At 43.1% G+C, this 23890-nt stretch overlaps 2 protein-coding genes and 1 non-coding gene across 9 annotated transcripts in view; 2 read left to right on the top strand and 1 right to left on the bottom strand.

Annotated features, from left to right (window-relative positions):
• TEX11 (testis expressed 11) overlaps positions 1–5507 on the top strand; it is a 159334-nt gene extending 153827 nt beyond the window's left edge. Inside the window, exons 17-18 of the mRNA XM_047764210.1 lie at positions 3969–4133; positions 5354–5507. Of these exons, the coding sequence (XP_047620166.1) occupies positions 3969–4133; positions 5354–5425 (237 nt within the window). The 3' untranslated portion in view covers positions 5426–5507. The remainder of the gene's footprint in view (positions 1–3968; positions 4134–5353) is intronic.
• Positions 5508–9074: 3567 nt separating this feature from the next.
• Positions 9075–9178, top strand: LOC125119068 (U6 spliceosomal RNA). Its single transcript, XR_007133022.1, has one exon. It is a non-coding gene; the product is annotated as a U6 spliceosomal RNA (small nuclear RNA).
• Positions 9179–19458: 10280 nt separating this feature from the next.
• The window catches only part of DLG3 (discs large MAGUK scaffold protein 3), a 53395-nt gene continuing 48963 nt past the window's right edge, over positions 19459–23890 (bottom strand). For all 7 annotated transcript variants that reach the window (XM_047764952.1, XM_047764951.1, XM_047764950.1 and 4 more), the window contains 4 exons: positions 23633–23805; positions 23151–23260; positions 22716–22807; positions 19459–21709 (listed from right to left, as the gene is read on the bottom strand). In XM_047764952.1, the coding sequence (XP_047620908.1) occupies positions 21603–21709; positions 22716–22807; positions 23151–23260; positions 23633–23805 (482 nt within the window). In that variant the 3' untranslated portion in view covers positions 19459–21602. The remainder of the gene's footprint in view (positions 21710–22715; positions 22808–23150; positions 23261–23632; positions 23806–23890) is intronic.

Here is a 23890-nt window from a genome sequence, read left to right as displayed (position 1 = left end):
TGGTTCCTAGTCAGATTCATTAACCACTGAGCCATGACGGGAACTCCCTAGAATGTTTCTTAGAATGACTCCATTTCCATTGTCACTCTTCTAGGCCTGACAACTTTGACCCTCACAACTCCATTTAAACAGGTGTCGCTGTATGTGTTTTCTCACACTCAGGTCTATTCTAAATACCACTGCTATTTCAATCTTACTAAAACTCCAATTTCATCATATAACTTTCCTTCTCAAAAAGTTTCAGTGACTTCTCACTGCCAGCAGAATAAATTCCAAAATCTGTGGCCTGCTATTCAAAATCCTTAACACTCCAGCCCAGTGTTTCACAAATTACATTCTACAAGATGTTAGCGAATAATCTACATACTCTGGATTAAAGAAAGTTACATGGTTTCTTTACTGTAAAACTTCCTGAAACTTTTAATGAACTAATGTGCATTATAACTCTCCAAGAGGGTGTATATAGAATGTAGCATTTCCAAAATGTATTTGACTAAAGAACCCTATTTTTATACACCATCTGTTAACATTTTTCATGACACTGATGTTCTAAGGAAAAGCATCTAGGAAGTGCTACATTTCCAGTCCTATTTCCCACTAATTTCCCTGCATCAGTTGTCTGCTTGGGCCAGACAACTATGAGTCCCTCGAGACATGCTCAGTCTCAAGCACAATCTAAGTCTTTATTGATTCTGTTCTGCCCACATGGAATACCTTTCTCTTTCTCTCTATATAGTTTTACTTTGTATTGAGATACAATTCATTTATCATAAAATCCACAGTTTTAAAGTATAAATTCAGTTGTTTTTAATATGTATATACATATAATATATATACACACATACATACTAAAACATATGTATATTTAACTAATATACTAATATATATACTATAATATATATTAGTAGTATATACTAATACTATAGTATATATTAGTATATACAAATGCTATAGTATATATTAGTGGTATATACTAATACTATAGCATATATTAGTGGTATATACTAATACTATAGCATATATTAGTGGTATATACTAATACTATGGTATATGTATATACTCTATAGAGAATATACTGTAGTACATATAGTATATACTGCATAGTAATATATACTAAAACTATAAAAAAAACTATATATATATATATATACACACACTAGTATATATATATTTTTTCTTTTATACTAGTGTGTGTGTATATATATATATATATTAACACATTTTTTGTTTTTTAGGGCTGCACATGCAGCATGCAGAAGTTCCCAGGCTAGGGGTGGAATCAGAGGTACAGCTGCTGGCCTACGCCACAGCCACAGCAACACTGGATCCATGCCGCATCTGAAACCTACACCACAGCTCATGGCAATGCCAGATCCTTAACCCACTGACTGAGACCAGGGATTTAACATGCATCCTCATGGATACTAGTCAGATTCTTATCCTGCTGAGCCACAACGGAACTCTCTTTTTTAGTATATTCATAGAATTCTACAACTATCACCAGTATCTAATTCTGGAACATTTTCATCATCCCAAAAAGAAACCCCATTACCATTAAGCAGTCACTCCTCATTCCCTCCCCTCTTCCCACAGCCCCTGGCAACCACCGATCTGCTCTCTATCTCTATGGATTTGCTGGTTCTGGACATTTCATATAACCTCTCTATAGCTAGATATCGTGGTCATCCACCCTAAGACCATGTCTGTTTTTCAGTCATTTATTCAGTCATTCAGTTAAAATCACAACTCAATCACCTGTCAGGCTATAAATGTGCAAAAATAGATGACATTCTTCCTTTAAGGAACTCCCAGCCCAGTGGAGGAGACAGATTGTAAGTGCTGTTGTGCTGTGAACAAAGTGCCATAGGAACAAAGTGGTACAGATAATAAATCGTGGGGAGTCAGGAAAAGCCTGACTGAAGAGGTAGTATTTGACTGGATATTGATACATTCAGCAAATATCTATTGTGCGCTTATTATGTGCCAGGCACAGTGTTGGACTGTGAGGATACAAAGATGAACTAGAAAAATTCCCTGTACCTTCAGGAGCTCAGCCTAAAGGAGGAGAAAACTATATACAGCTTCACAAACAATGTGGTGTCAGTTGTATTAGAGACATGTAAGCCTTGCTGTGGAAACAGAGAGAAAGGAATAACCAACACTGCTTGTGAATTTGAAGAAAAAGTAGTTTATCAAGTGGACAAGCATTGGGTGGGTGGTGGCATTTCAAGCAGAGAGACTAAACCTCTGACTGTGCCAGCCTAATGTTTCTTTGACCGAGCTGGAACAGCTCATGCCTGTGTCACTCTAGCCCTTACTCAGTCACATTCCTGGTGTAGTCCTTTTTTTTTTTTTCTGTCTTTTTGCCATTTCTTGGGCCACTCCCGCAGCATATGGAGGTTCCCAGGCTAGGGGTCGAATCAGAGCTGTAGCCCCTGGCTTACACCACAGCTCACGGCAACACCAGATCCTTAACTCATTGAGCAAGGCCAGGGATTGAACCTGCAACCTCATGGTTCCTAGTTGGATTTGTTAACCACTGAGCCACGATGGGAACTCCCTGGTGTAGTCCTCTTTATACATGTTTGCCTTGTTTACCCAGAGGCATTATATGTCATTTAGAGTAAGAGCTTGTCTTGGCCCTCTTAGCACCCTCATTCTCAGTGTTTTATGCATAGTAACTTTTGATAGATTCACATGTGAGAGAGGTACAGCTGAAACAAGGTCATTGACACTCTCAAGAAACTGCTGCCAGATCTTCTATCACATTTCCCCCTTCAAGGGCCTGAGACTTCCTCTGTAGATGAAGGGCTTTGACATGGAATGAGCACAGGAGTGCTCCCTTTATAGTCCATCTCCTGTACAACAGATGCAAAGGTAGCTCCTTAGGCTAATAATCCTTTTTGCTACTGCCAAATCTTGTGATCAGCCATGTTAAAAGGCAGAGAGACCGTCTTGGAAATGTGCCCTTCTTGGAACAAAATAGCTAGGTAGGAGTTCCCATCATGGCTTAACGGAAATGAATCTGACTAGTTATCCATGAAGATAAGGGTTTGACCCCTGGCCTCATTCAGTGGGTTAAAGAACCAGTGCTGCCATGAGCTGTGGTGTAGGTTGCAGATGCGGCTCAGATCCGGCTTTGCTGCGGCTGTGGTGTAGGCCAATGGATACAGCTCCTATTTGACCTCTAGCCTGGGAACCTCCATATGCTGTGGGTGTGGCTCTAAAAAGACCAAAAAAAAAATAGCTAAGTAGATACTGTCAACACTAAAGATTAATATTTTTTAAATTACAGTCAGTTGACTTCAAGTAAAACATATTGCCCTTCATAATCAGTTTTTGCCTTCAAAGCAAAAACTAAGGTGTTCCTGAGAACAAATTCTGCCTCAAGATTGTAACATAGAAGTTCTGGTTTGGGTTTCCAGCCTGCTGATCAGCCCTACAGATTATAGACAAGATTACAACATCAAGTCTTACCTGAATTTATAGCCTGCTGGCCTACCCTACAGATTTCAAACTTGCCAGCCCCCACACTGTATTATCCAATTCCTTAAAATATATATATATATATATATATATATATATTTACATGCAAAAAATAAAGTTTAATTTCTATTCCAAACACAGACTGAGTCAGGTCAAGGAAATTAAGAGATTCAATAAAACTACTCCTTGACAACACTCTCTGAAAAATGGAGGTAGGTACTAGGGAGATAATTGACAGAGGACAGCCCAAAGACCAGGACTCTGTCCAAGAGGGCCTCATTGCTTTTTCGGTTTGTAGGTCACTTCATGAGGTCTTGCTATGAAGCATTCCACAAGTGACAGACCTTCAAGATGTTCTGTGGCTTCTTCCTTGGTGTTGGCAGAGCACCCATTGTTTAACAATAATGGGATTGCCCTGACAGAGTCAGTACTACAATGATTGTGACAGTAATAATTATAAATCCACTGTTCTTGGATTTCAGGAAGGCTACCCAGAACTTGAGATTCTCTGGCTGATGGTCAAGTCTTGGAATACTGGAATATTTATGTACCTCAGGAAAAAGTATGTATCTGCTGAAAAATGGTGTGGCCTGGCACTGCGTTTCCTTAACCAACTTGGCACCCTCAGGAGAAACTATGAAACTCAGGTAAGGAGGGAGAGGGCTAGGGGTGGATGGGATGATTCAGGGAGCAGAGAGGTTCCATCTGGCTCTCAGTAAGGATATAACCGTACCTTCCTTGACTAGGAAGGGACCTTGACCATTGTTCTTCTCAGTGGTTCTATAAAACTGCAAGGGTTAGGGGACTATAAACAGTGATTTCTTAGAGTAAAAACAAGGAAGGATACCAAACAAGGGTGAACTTACAGATGGAATCAAATTAAGAAGAATGACAAGAGTGAGCTCTGGACCAGTGTGTGTAGGGAAGGACCAGCCTCTATGTAAACAACAACTGTTTAAAAAGATATTTTCATATATTTACAATAGCTAACACATGGAAGCAACCTAAATGTCCATCAACAGAAGAATGGATAAAGAAGATGTGGTATGTATATACAATGGAATATTACTCAGCCATAAAAAAGAATGAAATAATGTCATTTGCAGCAACATGGATGGACCTAGAGGTTATCATACTAAGTGAAGTTAGACAGTGAAAGATAAATATATGATATCACTTATGTGTAGAATCTTAAAAAAGGATACACATGAACTTACTTGCAGAACAGAAACAGGCTCAGACTTTGAAAACAAATTTATGGTTACCAAAGGGAACAAGTTGGGAGGAGGAATAGACTGAGGGTTTGGGTTTGGCATGTGCACACTGTGGTGTATGGAATGATTAGCCAACAGGGACCTACTGAATAGCACAGAGAACTCTACCCAGTATTCTGTGATGATTTATGTGGGAAAAATTTGAAGAATGGATGTGTGTACATGTATAATTGAATCACTTTGTTGTACAGCAGAAATTGTCACAACATTGTAAATCAACTCTACCTTAATAAAACTTTTAAAATTTTGTTTAAATTTTAAAAAGATAAATGAGATGTTTTTGCAGGAACCATTCTGAGTAGCAGACTACTGGGCTCTTAACTAACCAGGGGAGGCTCGATGGAGAAGTCTTCTTATCAAATAAGAGCAAAGTTTATGTTTTAAGTTCTTTTTCCCTTATAACAGCTACCTGTCTCTAGTAAATGGACCTAGTGTGATGGGATGCCTTTTCCCCAAGAGAGTATTTTCTCCCCATAGTGGCGCCTCAGGTCTCAGAAGGTAAAGGTTAGACTCTCATGCCATCCCATGGGTCTGGGAAGCTTTCACACATTTCCTTTCCTCTCAAGAAATCCTATTGCTATTCTCTTTCCCAGATGAATGCTCTGTACAGTGAGCTTGTGGAAGCAGTAAACAAAAACAAGGGCTCACTTTTTAATGAAGAGTGAGAACTGCTGGAACAAGGCATATAAAGCAGGCAAGCTGACAGCAACTTGAAGATGTGTGGTCCTGAGATTTAAATATTTAAATTCTTACCAAACTTGCTCTTAAGCTTTTGTTTCTGTTTTTCCTGGCTTGTTTTCATGTTGTTAAATGAAATTGTTTAAAATAAAACTTTTACTGCTGTGACTGGCTCATTTCTAGTGGACAAATTATTTTTCCAATGTGCTAAGGAATATGTATATTGAAATAGCCCATGTGGAAGCAAGGTGATTCATGCCCCAGGTGAACAAAAGGGGATGTTCATCCTGGTCCAACACAGGTTGCATTTTATTCGAGAAGTGCTCCAATTCCCAATACCTGAAGACAACAGAAAACCCATAGACTCATCATCAGGAGGACCTTAGTGGTCTTTGGGCCTGGCATTAAGCAGATTCAAGAAATCTATGACATCCTTGAAACTTGGCTGTCCAATCTCCATCAGAACATATACTATGAAGGAGTTCCCTGGTGGTCTAGTGGTCTGGACTCAGTGCTTTCACTGCTGCAGCCCATGTTCAATAGCTGGTCTGGGAACTGAGATCCCACATCAAGCCACTGCACACAATGGCCAAAAAAAATTTTTAAGGAAGTTCTTATGCCATTTGCAGTAACATGGATGGAACTAGAGATTATACTAAATGAAGTGAGACAGAAAGACAAATACCATGATATCACTTATATGTGGAATCTAAAACATGGCACAAATGAAACTACAAAACAGAAACAGACTCATAGACGTAGAGAACAGACTCCTGGTTGCCAAGAGGGAGTGGGGAGGGAGTGGGATGGAATGGGAGTTTGGGGTTAGTAGATGCAAACTATTACATTTAGAATGGATAAGCAATGAGGTCCTGCTGTATAGCACAGGGAACTGTGATGATCTCTAGTCACTTGTGATGGAACATGATGGAGGACAATGTGAGAAAAAGAATGTGTGTATATATATATGACTGGGTCACTTTGCTGTACAGCAGAAATTGACAGAACATTGTAAAGCACCTATAATAAAAAAAATTTTTTTAAAAGAATGGATAAGCAATGGGGTCCTACTGTATAGCACAGGGAACTATATCCAATCTCCTGGGATAGATCATGATGGATGATAATGTATGAAAATCATTATCATATGATTTGACTGAGTCCTTTGCTGTACAGCAGAAATCAGCACAACATTCTAAATGAACTATACGTTAATAAAAAATTTTTAAATAATAGTAGAAAGAAAAAAGGGAGTTCTCTGGTGACTTAGTGTTAAGGATTTGGCATTATCACTGCTGTGGCTCAGGTTCGATCCCTGGCCCAGGAATTTCTATATGCTGTGGGCATGGCCAAAAAAAAGAACATATCCTATGACAGGGAACTCCCGAGACAATGCAATCCACATTTTCTGGCTAATTGGTAAAATAGCCTTCCTTATACTGAACAAAAATTTGTCTCCCTATAACAAGTCTGCTTCCTCTGTCCCCCATCCTCCTTTGTTATCTTCCAGCTAAACAGCTTCAGGCACCCTCAACTGTTCCTTGTATGATGTAGTCACCTGTCTTTCCCAGAGCCAAATCCCTTTTCCATTGAAGTCTGACCCACACAGAGTTCACCAGCCTCTTTCTGGCTAGACTTGCATTAGTGTACTGTAAGATTACACTAGCTTTTGGAGTTCCTGTTGTGGTGCAGTGGAAATGAATGCAACTAGGAACCATGAGGCTGTGGGTTCGATCCCTGGCCTTGCTCAGTGGGTTAAAGATCCGGCATTGCCATGAGCTGTAGTGTAGTTTGCAAACGCGGGCTCAGATCCTTCTTTGCTGTGGCTGTGGCGTAGGCTGGTGGCTACAGCTCCGATTGGACCCCTAGCCTGGGAACCTCCATATGCCACAGGTGCGGCCCTAAAAAGCAAAAAAAAAAAAAAAAAAAAAAGACACTGGCTTTTTTTCCCCTAGTTGATTTGTATTAACATTAACTTTTAATTTTGAAATAGTTTCATACTTACAGAAAAGGTACAAGTAAGCACAAAGAATTGCCATACACCCTTTACCCAGATTCCCCATCTGTTAAAATTTTACCACATTGCATTATCATTCTGTGTTTCTTTCTGAACCATTTGAGATTAATTTGCTGACTTCTTGCTGCATTACCCTTTAGTGCCACATTATGTATTTCCTAAAAACAAAGCTACTATTCTCATAAATGGCCACAGTATACCCATAAAAATTAGAAAAGTAACAATGATAACATTTGAATTCAGACCCCATTCAAATTTCACTGATTGCCCCAATAAAGTCCTTCATAAATTCAGGATCCTAAGCTGCATTTAGATGTCGTGTCTGTCATCTGAAAATCAGTTTCTCAGTCTTTCCTGATCTTTTATGACCTTGACATTTCTGAAGGGTACAGGCTAATTTCTTTGTAACATGAACCTCAACTTCAGTGTGTCCAGTGTTTCCTAATAATTAGATTTAATTTAGGCATTTTTTGGTAGGCACACCACAAAAGTGATGTCTTCTTCTCGGTGCATCATACCAACAGACATGCAATGTCAGTTTTTCCCGTGGAAGATTAAAATCAAGATGATATCTATGATATTAGTAATTCATAAGTAATTATGAACTATTTTGTAGAAGATACTTTGAGACCAAATATCCTGTTCCTCATTAAACTCTCACTCACTAGTTTTAGCTATCATTGATTCTTTCCTGAATGCATTTTTACTGTGATAGTTGCTAAATGTTGATTTTTAAACTATCATTCTCTCTTCATTTATTAGATGACATTTGTTAGGTAAAACATTTTCTCCTCCCCTACTTATTCATATTTTAAAAGTATGTTTTTAGTACAGACTACTGGATTTCTATCTTATTCAATAAGTTATTATCCATTATTATCACTATTTTGCTGCTCAAAACTGGCTCCTATATCATTCCTTGAACACTTACTTTGTGACACAGTAAAATGGTCCAGGCTCATCTTGTACTTTTCCTGCCTTGCACTAGAACCAGTAATTTCTCCAAGGAGCCCTTGTTCCTTTTAATGGAGAATGGTAGTTAGTACCCAAGATGTGGGTGCTAGGTGTACTCATTATCACTGGGGTGCCATTGTTTCGAGATCCTTACAGTGGACAGAGTTAGATAATAAATATGTAGATGTGTATATACCCATATGCCCATTTTCAATCCAACATCAGAGGGTTTATTTATTTATTTTTAGCTTTTCAGGGCCATTTGGCAGCATATGGAGGTTCCCAGGCTAGGGGTTAAATTGAAGGGGCAGCTACTAGCCTATGCCACAGCCACAGCAATGCCAGATCTGAGCCGCATGTGCGACCTACACCACAGCTCACAACAACGCCAGATCCTTAACCCAAGGAGTGAGGTCAGGGATCGAACCCGTGTCCACAAATACTAGTGGGGTTCATTACTGCTGAACCACAACAGAAACACCCGTTAGGTAAAGCATTTTATAAACCCTTTGTGATCACTAGTTCTCTTCCATGTCTCACGAAATGTGTTCTGGTTTTTTTTTTTTAAACCATAATGTGTTCTAGAAACTTCCTGGGATTAAGGTGAAATCTACCTGTCTGTAGTTTATGAAACCTATTATCCTACCTTTAAAAAGGAGCATATGGTGCTTGCTTTAGCAACACATATACTAAAATTGGAACAATACAAAGACTAGTACAGCCCCTGCACAAGGATGATACACAAATTCTTGAAGTGTTCTGTATTTTTACATATATATGTATGTGTGTGTGTGTATATATATATATATATATATATATATATATATATATATGCATCACTTTGCCCTTACAGCAGAAATTGGCACAACATTGTCTACTATACTTTATATATATATATATATAAAATCAAATAATAAAATAAAAAGGCAGCATCTTTGTTATTCCCCATGGCTCACCAAAGGTTTCAAACACCAGTGCAGTGATTTCATCAACAGGTTCTCACAACAGCCTCAGATACAATTTGTCTGGGCCAGGAGACTCAAAATCATTTAAAGCACCCTGACACTTTCGTACAATTTTTGTACTTGCCAGGATCCTCGGTTCCCTCTTAGCAATGTCTGCTTGACCCTTTCCAGTCTGATGGACAGTCTGTATGGTGGAGAAGACCAGAGAAAAGCAAGAAGAGGTCCTCTATATCTTTGTTGTTTGGAAACATGACACCATTTTTCATTTTATACCCTGTAGTACTATTAGAATTCTTTTTACATGTGCTTATACCATGTTTGTGATTTTAAAAACTAATTATTTAGGGAGTTCCCGTAATGGTGCAGTGGAAACGAATCTGACTAAGAACCATGAGGTTGCAGGTTCGATCCCTGGCTTCGCTCAGTGGGTTAAGAATCTGGCATTGCCTCGAGCTGTGGTGTAGGCTGGTGGCTACAGCTCCTATTAGATCCCTAGTCTGGGAACCTCCATATGCTGCGGGTGAGGCCCTCAAAGAGACAAAAAGACAAAAAAAAAAAACTATTTAAAATCAAAAGGAAATGTACTATCTGCCCCAACTTGCAGATTTTATGGCCTCAATTTGCAGCCTTCCTGATATGATTTTGACATGTTAGTATTTTATATTCATTTTTGGTCAAATGCCCTTTCAACCTATTTATCACCAATATGTTTTTATTAATCTTTAACCATTCTTTTTCTCATATTATCTTCCATCATGTTCTGTCCCAAGTGATTGACTATAGTTCCCTGTGCTGTACAGAAGGGCCTCATTGCTTATCCATTCTAAATGTAATAGTTTGCACCTACTAACCCCAAACTCCCAGTGCATCCCATTCCCTTCCCCTCCCCCAGCAACCACAAGTCTATATCTCATCATCAAAGAACTCCTTCATTTACGTCACTTTTTTTCTTTCTTTTTTGCTTTTTAGGGCCATACCCAAAGCATATGGAGGTTCCCAGGCTAGGAGTCTAATTAGAGCTATAGCCGCCAGCCTATACCACAGCCACAGCAATACCAGATTCGAGCCGTATCTGTGACCTACACTACAGCTCACAGCAACACTGGATCCTGAACCCACAACTTCATGGTTCCTAGTCAGATTCACTTCCTCTACATCACGAGAGGAACTCCCATTTTCTTTTGATACTTTTCCTTTTTTTTTTAAATGATTTCAATTTTTTTTCCAGTATAGCTGGTTTACAGTGTTCTGTCAATTTTCTACTGTACAGCAAGGTGGCCCAGTCACACATACATATATATTCTTTTTCTCACATTGTCATCCTCCATCATAAGTGACTAGATATAGTTCCCAGTGCTATCAAAATACTTCACAATTACCTGGTCAAAATTTGGTTTCTGAGTTCCTTTTGACCCTTTTGGAAGGTGGCCAAGTAGAAAGCTCAAGAAAATGAACAGTTAATGCATCCTTACTGAGTGCTGAGCCCTTCATGTGTATCATCCTAACTGTCGAAACAACCCAGGGAAGGAGGTGGTGTCATTCTATTATCATTGTTCCTTCTTTCTTTCTTTCTCCCTCCCACCCTTGTCATTCCTATAGGAAACTGAAGCTCAAAGAGTTTAGGTCACTTAAGACCACACAGCTGGTATGTGGCAGAGCCGTAAGTTAAAGCTAGATCTACTGGACCCCAAAGAAATTCCTCTTTCATTGCCCTCATGCTACCCTTCTTTTCTCTGAACTGTCCGAAGTCTGCCTTCTTAGATTCTAGGGCAAAAAACCTTACTATGCCCAGCCTTATGCTCTCACAAACCCTGAGCTAATATGATTGCTCTTCAAGTTTCTGCTTCACCAGTCAGTTCTTCGTTATTGGTCAGAATTAGGTCATGGAAAGCAAACAGTTCTCTTTTGGATTTCTTTACTTTCTGAGGGGAAATATTGTCAGCAAGGCAAGTAAAAAAAAATTGAAATGTTCTGCTTTTAGGTAAATGAAACTCAGAGAGACCCTGGACAAAACCCATCACTGCCACCACATCTTGCCTTCTGCCATTTTTATGAGCTGCATAAGGAATATATCATCCATTTCTCCCATTTTGTAAAGGGCTGTGTGACACATGTACACTATGGCTCTTGGTCCTTTCTCCTTTCAACTTCACCAAAACTCTGTAGAGGACCCTGTCCCCTTTGTGTGGATTTCTTTTTTTGTGTGTGTGTGTCTTTTAAGGCCACACCCTTGGCATATGGAGGTTCCCAAGTTAGGGGTCCAATTGGACCTGTAGCTGCTGGCCTACACCACAGCTCACAGCAATGCTGGATACTTAACCCACTGAGTGAGGCCAGGGATTGAACCCACGTCATCATGGATGCTAGTTGGGTTCGGTAACTGCTGAACCACGACAGGAACTCCCCTTTTTATGGATTTCTATGCATACGGCACAATGCCAGCTCCCATTCTCAAAGGTACCTTTCTTCTTAATGGCGTGCCCCTCCTGATACTAAATTCCAGTTGTAAGTCTCATTCCTCCAAGTATTAATGATACCTCTTAGCTGATATTTCCTTGAGTTAAAATTTCAGGTTTGCTTCATATAAGGTTGAACCATATGAAGTTGTCATTTTAGCAGGTCAAAACTGTGGACCATTGGCAATTTCACGTAATTCAACCCGATGCACATGGCTGTGCATCGATACAAAAACAACTTAAGCTATAAGTTCTAGTTCTGACTCTTCCCAGATGTACACTTCTGTACACCTGTACACTGAATGGGCACCTCTTTCAGTCATATCTGATATTATCCAAAGTAATTGGTTTTATAATATTATCAGGTCACTTTTTCCTCTCTTGCCCTCCATTTTCAATTTAAAGTTCTCTTTATCAGATCAGCAAGGCTCTGGGTAAACATATTTTCCCAGTTATCATAGAGAATTCTGTCCCTAGCCAAGAGCCCAGCAATCCAGTGTTTTAAACTATGTTCCAGATAAAACAAACCCTATTCTATAGTTCCATCATAGAGATAGGCAGCTATTTTACCACCCAATACCTGGCTAAGGAGTTTGAACTTTATTCTGTAAGCCATGGAAGGAATTTGAGCTGGAGAGTAGTACGGTCAGAGACATTAACCAGGGCAACAGTGGGTGGACTGGATTGGAAAAGGGAGAGTCTACAGGAAGACTAACATGGAGGTCATTATAACTTCTCTATTACACCCTTTTATAAAGCCCCATACTTTTCATGAACAGCACTCATCAGTTTGTAAATATATCACCTGTGTGATAGGCTGTTTGATGACTGTCTCCTCAGCAGGGAGCTCTATAAGGGCAGAGACTTATCTGTTTTGCTCACTGTTGTATCTCCAGGGCCTGACACGTGGAGTTATGTGTTGGTTGAATGAATGAAAATGAAGAATCAATCGGGATAATAGCAGTGAAAACAGCAATGGTGGATGTGAGGGCTAATAGACATAATCAGAGACAATGCAAAGGTTTCAGATCTGGGTGGGGAGAATGTTTCCACAGTGTCAATTATGGCAGAGAGCTTTGTATATCTCTGAGGAGGTATAAAATCTGGTGACTTGGAAGCCATGCTGACTTTGAGAGCGGTTTCAATGGAGTGGTGAGGGCAAAAGCAGACTGTAAAGAAATACTGAGGCAGGAAATGGTGAGAAATAGATGAGGCAGCACAGTGCTGTAACTTGGAACCAAACTGCCTAGGTTCAACTCCTTGCTCTCCTGCTTACTAGCTGTACAACTTTGGGTGAAGTACATAGCTACTCTCCGCGCCTGGTTTCTTGTCTCTAAAGCATCTTAACAATAGTCAATTGAGTTGTTGTAAATGAGTAAAAACATATGCAAAGCTCATAGAGCAATGCCTGACACCTAGTAAGTGCTTCGGAAGGTTTGCAATTATTATTTGGCTCTTGCTCTCTGGTAGGGTCCTTGCGCGTAATAACTCTTGACACCCTCTTGTCATTCTCTTTCTCCAAAAGATCTGTTTCCCAGCCCTGGGAAAGGTTTCCCACCTTTATGGGGCAGCTACAGTAATGTGGGGTTTTTACCATCTTTTCTGTGGTTTTGCAGTCCTCTGCTCATCAGTCTTAACTCTGGTTTTCATTCCCCTTTACCTTCTCTATTGTTTTTTCTTCTCTAGAAAGAGTGAACTCTAGTAGATCCCAGAGAACACCCTTTTTGTCTTTTGTCTCCTCTACTTAACAGTGGTGGAGGGGTGTTCCCCCTTGACAACTTTAGGATCTTTATACCTTTACCTCTTGAGCACCTTTTTTTCTTTTTGGCAGTTTTCCCCTCATTTGACCCAGGAAACTTCAAACTCTCTGATAAACCAAAGGCCTGGGAAACTTTTTAATGCCTCAAGAAGTTAGAAGCTGAAAAACTTGCCTTGAGTTTAACAAACACAAGGTCAGCAACTTCTCTGACTTAAAACCAAAGCTGGTGCATCACTGCCTGCAGGGGGCTTGGACCCAGGAAGCACTTTCTGATTGGCATCCCCTCTTCTTCATGCTCTGGGGGGAACCACCACCAGGAACTGCTATTTGCCACCATGGGGCACCTACACTCTCCTTAGAAGGGCACCCAGTGGTACATCTGGCACTTCAATTCCCTATTTCCCTAGCGCCATTTCTTTGTCTAACAGAAAATAATCATAAGCAGCACCCTTTTCTAACACAGCTTTCTATTTTTTTAAGCTATCCTGGGATCCTACACCTCTACTCCAACTGGAAGAAAATTTCCCAGGTCCTAGCCTACATGTCTCCTGTGGGTCCTTTTGCTCCCTTCTTTGCAGCAGGCACCTGGCCTCTGTTTGTAATGTCTGATCTTGTATAAACCTAATGTGCTCTTGGGCCATGCTCTTGGCAGCTGTAGTTAAGTCTTCCACATCATCTGTATCATTGTTCATTTGTGTGTTTTTTCAATTGCAAATCCACAAAAGGCATGAATTGTCGTTTTGGGAGGGATTCCACATAGTATATGTCCTTGTGAATTCAATTTTCTCATTGTCAATAAGCATTAGAACTAGGAGAGCCTGGAGAGATCATCTGTGCAACTTTGTCCTAGATTAAGACAGTGAGGCCCAGAAAGGGGAGTTCATTCAACATCATTTACTGAGCATCTGGCATGTATTAGCTGCTGTTAGGGATACAAAGAGACACCAGATGCAATCCCAACCTTCTAGGAGCTTTTTTGCCTAGTTGGAGAAGCACATTATGAACAAGGAAGAACCGAGTTAGTTCATATAAACTGCTAGAGTGGAGCAAAGGAAGGGAGAGGGAAGCTCTTCTGGAAAGACTAGTGACATCATTATGAAATATGCCACTGGAGCTAGAACTTGAAGAGTTTCATAGGGATGGGGACTAGAAACATTTCAGAGGCTTTGCTCACAGGGAAAAAGGCAAGAAAGTGTAGAAGGCTTTGTAGTGAAACATCAGGAAATAATGCAGAAAAGCAGATTGGGGCCCTTGGAGGGTGTTCAATACTTCCCTCCCCAACATCCCACACCCCTCCTCCACCAGGCTGGCCCTGCTGAGCTTACAGGTCTAACCTGACCATCACCTCCTCAGAGCAGCCTTCCCTGGGCACCATCCCTAAGCAGCGCCCCTCACTATATTATCCTCTATCACTGCATCTTATTTATTTCACGGCATTTAGTATAATGGGTAACTATATACTTGGTCACTTTTTTCCCAATGGTTTTTATTTTTTTCCATTATAACTGGTTTACAGTGTTCTGTCAATTTCCTACTGTACAGCAAGGTGACCCAGTTACACATACATGTATACATTCTTTTTTCTCACATTATCAGGCTTCATCATAAGTGACTAGACATAGTTCCCAGTGCTACACAGCAGGATCTCATTGCTAATCCACTCCAAAAGCAATAGTTCATAACTATTAACCCCAAATTCCCAGTCCATCCCACTCCCTCCCCCTACCTCTTGACAACCACAAAAGTGTGTTCTCCATACTTAACCCCTTGTTTGTTGCCCTCCCCTCACTAGACTAGAAGCTCCTTGAGGGCAGGGCGGGGACTGTCTTCCTTTGACTTGCTATTGTATTTCCATCCCCAAGCACAATGGGTCTTGGCTCTGGTTATTGCGAGGGTAGGGGCAGTGATGATGAAAACAACAAAGTGCTAAATTTGAAGACACTGTAAAGAATTAAGCTTTGATAGGAGACTGGATATGATGGCCATGGGAGAGAAATCAGATTTTGAGCCTTAGGTGACTTTAGGAAAACGGTGGCACTTAGGAGGGGGAGAGAAGAGTTTTCCTTGAAGTCAAAAGCACCCCAGGGAGGAATGGAGTCACTGTGAGGAGAGGGGACTCCATGTGTTCATCTTTCTCTGACACTAAGGCTGAGAGAGGAGTCTTTGAATGTCATGCTTGGGAGGTCATGGCTGACCTTGAAAGCTTCTGGGCACTTGATAAATTTATGCTGAATGAACAAATGGGAGCAGTAAGTGGGAGCAGAGCAGGGAGACTGTTCAGTACCTGGTGAGAAGGAGCAGAGTGAAAGAAGGGGAAAGAGCTAAAGGAGAAGAAGTGGTTGGAGATGAAAAGAGTCATAATGGATGGAACAAGATCCTGGAGGAAATGGCAGGGACTCCAGAATAGAACTTCTCCAAAAAAACAGAAAACAAAATTCATTTACCCCAGCAGTTTAGGCTTTGTCAAATCTCTTCCCTCCAAGCTTGAACCAGAGACTAGTGAGTCTTCCCTTTTACTGAGCACCTGCTATGCGACAGACTGTCCCAAATGCTGGCGCTGTGAAGATGAATAGGACAGAGTCTGTGCTCTCAAAGAGGAGTCAAGGAGAAGAAGCCAGATGTCAAAAGAGAAGGGTCATAAAATATTCCAAGTGCAGCAGAGGGAGAGACAGCGCAGTGCTTCAGAGCAGCCAGTGCAGCCGGCCTACACTTGACTCATATAGTTCTGCTGTTTATTAGCTGCATGACCTCCTTGTGCCTCAGTTTCAACTAAAAAAGGAGGATAAGAGCACCAGCTTCATAGGGCTGTTTTTGGCAATAAGTGAATTAAAATGCACAAAGCACTGAGTGTGGTTCCGGTCACATAGTAATCATGAAATAAATGTTAGCTATTACGATAGTCAAAGTTCTTATAGGGTCTAACACAGCACAAGTAAGGAACGGTCAATGTGACCCATGGCATGGTGGGAGAAGAGGTACTTCAGCAAAGGTGGAAGAGAATAAGGGAAATTCTTGAATTAAGTCTTAAAATGTCAAGAAGAGTCTTCAAAGTGAGCTAGATTGGGTGGCAGCACGGGCATTTATGGGAAGAAAAAAAAAGTGAGCAGACACAGGGTTGAGATGCGTTCAGGGAACTCATGGCTAAGACCAGATGGGGCCACAGCAAAAGATGATATGGGAGAGAAAGGCCAAGGCCTGACGGCAGAAGGGACATGCTAAGGAGTTTAGACTTTTCCCTTTAGGCAGGGGGCCCCAAGGGGGTGGGATACTTTAGACACAGATTCTGTTAGCTACAGGGAGGATGGCTGTGGTGACAGGAAGGCCAGTCAGGAGAACATCTTCTTGCACATGTCATTCACTTCGAGCAGGCAGGTCTGAATCCTTCTCAAACCAACTACTTTCCATTCCTCTGATGTACACTAGATGCTTCTGGTGAGAGTGCCAGTACCAGGGACAGGACGAAGAGGGAGCCCATCAGGTCTAACCACTGGTAGGCTAACCACTGGAAACCACTGGGTGGGTATCACAGTGCGACCACGGGCTCAGTGCTGCAGATCAAATTGAGTTGGGGCTTCACTGCTTAAACAGACTATCCTTTGCAAAAGCTCACACTACCAAAACCCCATTGGCTGGGCAGGAGCCAAGGTGTGCAGGGGCCAGTTCTGCTCTTTCTAGGAAGTGATGAGGAAGAGAGGCTCTTGAGGAAATTAGAATTTGAGCTTCGGAAAGTTTTCTGCAGTGATAATAGAATGTCCAAGAGGTGCCACAGAACTGACTAAGAGGATTAGTGCAATCAAGGCAATGAAATCCTAGGTAGGAACAGGGATGGAGGACAAAACATGGGAGCTCTTATGTGAGTGTGCTGGGCACCCAGGCCTGCGTCTCTCGCAGGCACTGGATCGTGAGGTCACCTTGGGAAAGTTAAGGCTCTTTGAGCAGCCACTCATCTCCCGTCTACAAGGTTTTCTTTTTTCTTTCTTTTTTTTTTTTTTTTTTGTTGTTGTTGTCTTTTTGCCTTTTCTAGGGCTGCTCCTGTGGCATATGGAGGCTCCCAGGCTAGGGGTCAAATTGGAGCTGTAGCCGCCAGCCTACGCCACGGCCACAGCAATGTGGGATCCGAGCCGCGTCTGCGACCCACACCACAGCTCATAGCAACACCAGATCCTTAATCCACTGAGCGAGGCCAGGGATCGAACCCGCAACCTCATGGTTCCTAGTCGGATTCGTTAACCACTGAGCCACGACGGGAACTCTCTCCCATCTACAAGGTTTTCTGATCTTCAGCTTCCAGTCAGTGGTTGGCACCAGGTGAGCAATATCCCCATGGGAGGGTTCCACTGTCCTTTAGTATTGACCTTTCTCCTCAAGACCGGTGTCCCTTTTCAGTTTCACCTTTTTTTTTTGGCTTGCCTTTGACCCAGACACCCGCCCCTCTAGTCTCTTCCCAGTTTTTCAGCTCAACCCCTACTTTCTTCTGTATCCATATCAGTTTCATCCTCAAGCACAATTTCCACACTCATTTTGGGTAAAGATTTTGCTTTCATTAAATAATTTCTGGAAGCACATTCACCCTAAGATGGAGTTGGTCACTTGTGTCTGAACAAATATTTCATGTAGTCATGAGCATCATCCTAGGGACGCTTTTATTTATATATTTTTTTTAGGGCTGCACCCAGGCTAGGAGCCGAATCAGAGCTGTAGGTGCCAGCCTACACCACAGTTACAGCGATGCAGAATCCAGGCTGCATCTGTGACCTACACCACAGCTCACGGCAATGCCGGAACTTTAACCCACTGAGCGAGGCCAGGGATCGAACCCACGTCGTTGTGGACCCTAGTCGGGTTTGTTACCGCTGAGCCACAATGGGAACTCCATCTTCAGAATGTTTTAATTTAAGGTTGCTGGAGATGAAGAGATGAAGAGATGGGCCTGCATTGTCAGCAGCAGAGCTGGGTCCCACTTCCTGCCACTGGGGCTGTATTTTCTTCAGCCCTGCCTCCTCTATGAGGGACAGCAGCTATGGAGACAGGCTCTCAGCACGGTGGGATCAGACACCAGCTCTCTGTCCCTTTTGTACTTAGGAGCTAGATTTCCTTAAAACCCCACAGAGTTCTTTGGGGACTGCTTTTTGTAGGGCTGCCTTCTAGCAAATGAGAGAGTGTGTGAAAGGAAGCACCCTGCAAACTGCCAAGCACCCAAACAGGTAAGGACTCGTCCTTGCCGTGCTTCAGCCTGCACATATTCGATCACCGCTCTTGACCTGAGCTATGGCAGGACATCCTCAGGCTTCTCCACACAAGATGCAGGGACAACAGCCACGTCCTAGCCCCCTGTTCCAAGCACCCCTCCTCTCATCAGAAGGCTGCCGGTATGATCGCCACCCTGCTCTGCAAACTGGGGCCCAATCTGGGCCCATTTCATCCTCGTTTCCCTGGGCTCTAATGCTTTCTGGTAGCAGGGAGGCCAGCTTTTTCTTACCTTATTTATCACTCGGTTCTCTGCTGCTCCTTTGGCTCCCACTTTCTCTAAGAGACATCTTTCCTGCAGTGGGCACCTTCTATCTTGTGTACCTTTTGGAAAAATGTGAGCATTTCACCACCAAGGACGTGGATGCCCTCCACACACACCCGGCCGGCACTACCCAAGGCAGTGCTTGGGGGCAGGAGTAGAAGACCGAGCACACACCTTTCACAAAGGACCTGTTATGCCCACAGTGGTATAGAACCATCCAGAGGAACACCTGACTCGGTCAGCTCATGGTCACTAAGTAGAGAGCCTTTTGGCCCCCAAAGGCTTGGGCCATTTTTCCCACTGCTGTGCCCGCAACCTTTCCCTCTCAACTACTTCAAGAAGGTCTCTGAGCCACAGTTCATTGCAACTATCATTTATTAAAAAATATATGTCTCCTTGGAAGGAACACTGGTAAACCAACTAGTGTCATGCTTGCTTTGAATCTCTGATTTTCTTCCCTGGGAGGGGTAGAGGGTTGAGCATCATTCGGACAAAATCACTTAACATCAGAAAAATCAACACTCCCTGCTCACCCCTCCTCACCAGAAGTCATAATCGGCCACCACTTTACCCCTCTTGTCTTCAACCCAGTGTCCTGCCCAGGTAAAGCTGCTGCCCTTTCTTTACCCACATTCTGGGCCCCACACTTTACAGTGAGCCTCATCATGCTGGTAGGAGAACTGCTAACAGATTTCCTAAATGTGGCTGGTAGTGCTCAAAGCATCTTAGACATGTATCATTTGCACTGGTAACACAGTGGGCTAGAAAAACCACAGACTCAACCCTGGGGCCAAGCATATTCATGCTCTTCTCCCCCTGGTCACACCTCCAGCGTGGAGCTGAGGGAGGCATGGGGGGTGGGGGGTGGGGCCTGAGCCACACCTGCCTCCTACATTTGTGGTCAAGGGAAAAACTCCCTTGATCACTTATCACTGTCTGACTCTGGGAAAAAACAACAAGGTTTCACATCTCAACAGTAAGTGAATCTTAGCTCTACAGCTCAAATGACAGCATTAGTCTACTTTCTTCTTGAAGAAAAGGTAAGCCACCAGCTGTTGGTGAGGAGTTGGGGTCGGTAGGGCATAAGAAGCAGCTGCAAAAAAAAAAACCCAATCAAACTTTTCATTATGTGGCTGGCCAAGCTCAGGGCCGTCCCACTGTCAGTGCAGAACTGCAAGGCAAGTGACTCCTTGACCCTGCCAGTGGGCCCCATGACAGGGCCTCAGCTGAGCCCCCCATGTCCCAGGCAGGTGAGTGAAGGGACACAATACAGTAGGAGCCCCGGCTCCTGCTGATTCTCACCCATCCCCACCTCCCCTTCTGCTGACTGAACAGCCAAGCCTGGGTCACCTAGTCTATCACAAGGCCCGGCTCCTCCTGAACATCATGAGCCTTCAGAACACGGTTAAATGGGATTCTACGCATTCACTTAAATAGTAAAAGTAAAATTTGGAAGAATGAAAAGGCTAACACAGTAGCACAACATGGTTTTGGTTTAACAGCAGCTTAAAAATGAACAAACAGGAAACCTCTCATGCAGACATTTCAGGTGGCATAAGACAATTGGCAATTTAATACGGTGGGAGCACCGTTAGCCATTCTCTCTCCCCACCCCCACGCAGGCCTGACTGCTCCCCAAGGGCAGCAGCAGCTGCTCTAGGGTCACGGCTCCAAGCCTCTTGCCCCGGGCAAAAGCCCTTGCTTGCCGGCCTCCAGCTGACCGACCCCTTCCTAGAGAAAAGCCCAGCTCTCTAGAGAATGACCAGTGCAGGTGCCCTGATACAGCACTTACTACTACCACTTTTACTCCCTCCCCAACCAGTTGGGATATAAGATGCCATCTGATTGGAATATGAAAATTAAAGCATTTCTCTAATAACACAGTACCATTGATGAAGTCTCCATAGATTTTCTAGTCCAAATGTGTGAATATATATATATATATTATATGAGAGTGTATAATATATATATATAATAATTTCTATATATTTTATATAAATTACATATATATATCTATATATAAATAAGATACTTTCTGTCGCCATGACGCCACGCCGTCCCGAGCCTTGAGGCAGCATACAGATCATAGCAAAGCCCAGGAACCTCTCCTTGCGCGGTGCGTGGGGCTCGCTTCACAAGCCATGCAGTTGTCCAGTCTGTCTTTCCATCAGTCCTCCTCTCTTCTCTTTGCTTCTGCTTGGTTTTATGAAAACAATGACTCTGATGGATTTGCACCTGTGCTAGTGCTTGGGAAAGGTCCATGCAGGAATGGGCACAGTCACATGATGAGTGAGATGGCATCATCCCAAAAAATAAACTAAAACAAAACGAAAATTTTAAAAAACATAACAGGACTAGAAAACTCAATTTTTTGGACATATCTAAAAAAGGGGACAAGAACAGTAGTCATTTGTTCTCCCCGTGGGGACAGGAATGAAGAGGGAGGAGGGAAGAGGGACTTGATTTCTTCTGTTCACAAGAGAATGGCTGGAGGGGATTCTTCAGAGTTTTTCAGGGGATGGGACCCAAATGTAGTGCCCAGACTGGTCCTCAATGATTTGTTTGATTTTGTTATAAATCTCTTCCAGTGAGTCACCCTGTACAATGGCTAAAGTGAAAAGGAAAAGAGAATTATTACTGTGGCCCACAGCACCCCCCAAACCCCAGCAGCCTGGCCCATGGCAGCGGCCCCACAGCTCAACCCTGCACATTCACTAGGCAGCTGTCCGGGAGCCCGGGGCTTGATGTCAACTTGCAGAGACAGTAACACTGAGCAGCAATGAGGAGGAAAATGTCTCGTTCAAAAAAATGTTTATTGAGCACCCATGAGATACCAGACCTTGCAGCTCTTGCTGCTCTTGGCTGCCATGAGACCAGCAGCCTCATCAGAAGATTTGGAAAATCTCAGTTACCCAAAGCAAAAGCTGAAAGCCACAATTTCTGGCAAGATGCAGCGCTCCTGGGGCCATCATATCTGCTCTATGTCAGAGGTCAGCCTGATAAATAAGGACACAGATGCTAACAGTAAAGGGAACTTCAAAACCCAAGGTATGCAAAGACAGTTACGGATCCTATCCTTGGTTAACCTAGTGGCACCACCATCTAGACTTCACTCAGCACCAACCTGTGCATACATGTCACCGTACTTCAAAAGGTGAGCAACATATCACACAGAAACCTTCCCAACCATTCAGGAACTTACCTTCTAAAGTAGGTGACCATTTAAGCACACACACACTTGCATGCACACACTGACACAGAGTCTGAACACCATGCCAGGGGATCATCATCACCAAATGTTTATTCATGCAAGGCCATGTGCTAGACTGGGAAGCCTGGGAAGCAGGGAAACAAACTAAAACAGGGAGCCTACAATCTAGGAGGGACACGAAGACAAAATGAACAAAGTCATCTAGGGCAGCATTTTCTGATGGTGGCTGATACCATAAATGGTCTAAACTCCTCTGGCTAGAGGGCACTTGAGTAACCTTGGAAAGGCCTGACCTCAAAAGCATCCAGAAATTCTATGCAAGGTATCTAGGCCTCTTCAAAACACTCACAGAATAGGTCCAGCTGCTCCCACATTAGCCCGGCTACACAGCAGGAGAACTCACCTGTGAAGTATTCTCCAAACTCCTGCTCCAGTTTCATGGCTTTGTCATAGATCTTATTTGCTTGTTCATACGTCTGCCGTCGGTTCATTTCCCTGCCAAAGACATGAAGAAAATAGTACCCAACTAGATTCTGTGTTTTGATTAACAGAAAGGATTGTTCCAGGCTCCCTGAAGGGCCGCACAGCTGCCCTCTGAGAGCAGCAGTGGCCCAGGGCTCACTATGCTCTTCAAACCTTCCAGGTTTGAAAGCTCAACCAGGAATACACACACAGGCACGTGAATCCAAAGGAGCCCCCTGGTAAGCAAAGCTATGCACAGACCTTCTACCAAGCACCCACTGAGTCTCACCCCTACCCAACAAACCACCTGATTTTCCATTTCCTTTCCAGGGCCCTCTCCTAGCTGGGAGTGTCAAGAGTCTCAGCAAATACTTACATAAGTGCTTCAATGGACTTGGGCTTGATGAAAATGGCAATGGGGTAAAGTTGTGATTGCTGCAGCCTCTTGATAGCATTGCCGGAAACATCTAAGATGCAGTGCTTGCCCTGAAAAAGAAAGGACCGGCATGAGCCCACCTAGTCCCTATCTACCCACTGTGCCAACCCAAACATCAGTCTGGGGGAAACATGGGGCCACCCAGAGAGGCCTGGAAGATTCTACCTCTGAGGTACCCAGGCTCCACGTTTTGTTCCTACTACCCAGAAATGTCCACTTCCATAGATGGAGTGACACTCTGGGGTTAAGTTGCATGGAGGAGACAGAGAGACGCCACCAACCAGGGGCTGGGAACACGCAGAGTGGTTGAGGCTTTGGTCAGCACTGCCAGTAGGTAGGCCCTGTGCTGAAACACACTTCAGCAGGAGCATTTCTGTGTTCCCTTTGAGGTGATTTCGCAAAGCCATCGCTTCTTTCCTCACCCTCTCTGCAACTGCCCGCACTGACTGGATGCTGGTCCCATAGAGATTATCATTGAATTGGCCCGCCTCAATGAATTTGTTGTCCTGAATATCCTTCTCCATTTGTTCTCGGGAGACCACAAAGTGGTAGTCTTGCCCATCCACCTCGTTATCACGCCGAGGCCGGGTAGTATCTGCAGAAAAAGAGGAAACGCTCTGTAGTACAAGGACAACAACCTGCCCCGAACCAAGAGCTGACTTGTTCCCGCCTCACCTGGG

This window comes from Phacochoerus africanus, chromosome X (genome assembly GCF_016906955.1).
Source record: "Phacochoerus africanus isolate WHEZ1 chromosome X, ROS_Pafr_v1, whole genome shotgun sequence".
Taxonomy (NCBI): Eukaryota; Metazoa; Chordata; class Mammalia; order Artiodactyla; family Suidae; genus Phacochoerus; species Phacochoerus africanus.
The sequence above is the reverse complement of the archived record's forward strand: the minus strand, read 5'-3'. Positions and strand labels throughout refer to the sequence as shown.